At 53.1% G+C, this 1,939-nt stretch overlaps 1 protein-coding gene across 6 annotated transcripts in view; it reads left to right on the top strand.

Moving 5' to 3' along the window:
* PIGT (phosphatidylinositol glycan anchor biosynthesis class T) overlaps positions 1-1,107 on the top strand; it is a 10,283-nt gene extending 9,176 nt beyond the window's left edge. For all 6 annotated transcript variants that reach the window (XM_025399808.1, XM_025399806.1, XM_025399807.1 and 3 more), the window contains one exon: positions 440-1,107. In XM_025399808.1, the coding sequence (XP_025255593.1) occupies positions 440-692 (253 nt within the window). In that variant the 3' untranslated portion in view covers positions 693-1,107. The remainder of the gene's footprint in view (positions 1-439) is intronic.
* Positions 1,108-1,939: the final 832 nt, after the last annotated feature.

Genomic DNA, 1,939 nt, shown 5'->3' with positions numbered 1-1,939 from the left:
CCCCCCCCTCCCTCCCTCCCTCCCTCCCTCCCTCCTTCCTTCCTTCCTTCCTTCCTTCCTTCCTTCCTTCCTTCCTTCCTTCTTTCTTTTTTATTTTTTATTTTACTTTAAGTTCTGGGACACAGGTGCAGAACGTGCAGGTTTGTTACATAGGTATACATGTGCCATGGTGGTTTGCCGCACCCATCAACCCGTCATCTAGGTTTTAAGCCCCGCATGCATTAGGTATTTGTCCTAATGCTCTGCCTCCTCTTGCCGCCCACCCACCGCTCTACTTTTATCAGGTTTATAAATTGAGCTATGCCTTCTGTTGAAAGGTTTTGAGCCTAAGAGAACATTGGAAACACTGTGTTGCATTGCCCAGTACTGCCGGAATGAGGATGGGGTGAGATGGGGAGGAGCAGCCAGTCCTGTCTCACCGCTTTTCCCCTGACCCCAGGTTCCCAGTCTCCGATGGCTCTAACTACTTTGTGCGGCTCTACACTGAGCCGCTGCTGGTGAACCTGCCGACACCTGACTTCAGCATGCCCTACAACGTGATCTGCCTCACGTGTACTGTGGTGGCCGTGTGCTATGGCTCCTTCTACAATCTCCTCACCCGAACCTTCCACATCGAGGAGCCCCGGACAGGTGGCCTGGCCAAGCGGCTGGCCAACCTTATCCGGCGTGCCCGAGGTGTCCCCCCACTCTGATTGTTGCCCTTTCCAGCAGCTGCAGCTGCTGTTTCTCTGGGGAGGGGAGCCCACGGGCTCTTTCTGCCACTTGCTCTCCTTGGAGTTGGCTGTTGAACCAAAGTTCCCTGGACCAGGTCAGGGCCTACAGCTGTGCTGTCCAGTACAGGAGCCGCAAGCCAAATGTGGCATTTGAATTTGAATTAACTTAAATTAGAAATTCATTTCCCCACCTGTAGTGGCCAGCTCTGTATTGAGGTGCTCAGTAAGCAAAAGTGGGCAGTGGCTGCTGTATTGGACAGCACAGAAAAAGACTTCACTGCAGAAAGGTTGGTTGGCAGCGCTGGCCAAGGTGATGGGGTGTGCTGCAGGGTGTGTGTCACTGTGTGGTGGATGGAGTTTACTGTTTGTGGAATAAAAACAGCTGTTTCCTTGATTCTTTGCCTCTTGTCCTTGAGTCCTAGGAAGAGCTGGGGACTGGGGATTGTTTGCTGGGTGCCTGAACAGTACCTGCGGCCCTATGCCCACAACCCTCTCCACAAAACAGAAAACAAAACAAAAAGAAAACCCTGCCTCCTCCCACCTGGCTGGAAATTTCTTCTCCTGATCTGCTCCCCCGTCCTCCCCATCCCCATCTGACTGTGATTCCCAGAACTCCCTGGGTTGTTTGGGAGTATTTCTGAAAGCATAATCCATGACCATGGAAATGAATCATCCTACTTCTTGGGGGCCTTGAGAGCCAGTCCCCATCAGCAAGGGTAGAGTGGAGGGGCGGGAGAGCTCTGGGTGGTGGGTCTCTAACTGTAGTGTGCATCGGAGTCACTGGGGGCACCTGTGAAAATAATGTAGGTTCCTAGGGTCCATATCCTACTAATTCAGTTGGTCTGGGTATGGCTCAGCCTTTGACTTTTTAGCAGGCTCCTCAGGAGCTCGTGCTGTGCGCCGTCCTCAGACCACCCCAGGCTTTGAAGCCAGGCTCGTTGGATTGAAGCCCGCCCCGCCCACCTCCTTTGCTGGTTACATAACCCTGGATTCCTATAAAACAAGCCTTTAGGCGGGTGCCTCCCACTGCCCTCATCTTCTATCTTTTCCTCTGGCACACTTGGCATCAACTGTGTGTTATTTGCAGTTCCCCCCACCACCCACCCCACTCAGTTCTCCCATCATAGTGGTTTGGCCTAGAATGCCCTATTCCACCAACCATGCACACCTCTCAACTGCCTGGTTCCCTCTTATAAAACCAGATGAGGCTGGCCAGGCGCGGTGGC

Source organism: Theropithecus gelada, chromosome 10 (assembly GCF_003255815.1).
Source record: "Theropithecus gelada isolate Dixy chromosome 10, Tgel_1.0, whole genome shotgun sequence".
Classification (NCBI taxonomy): Eukaryota; Metazoa; Chordata; class Mammalia; order Primates; family Cercopithecidae; genus Theropithecus; species Theropithecus gelada.
The sequence above is the reverse complement of the archived record's forward strand: the minus strand, read 5'-3'. Positions and strand labels throughout refer to the sequence as shown.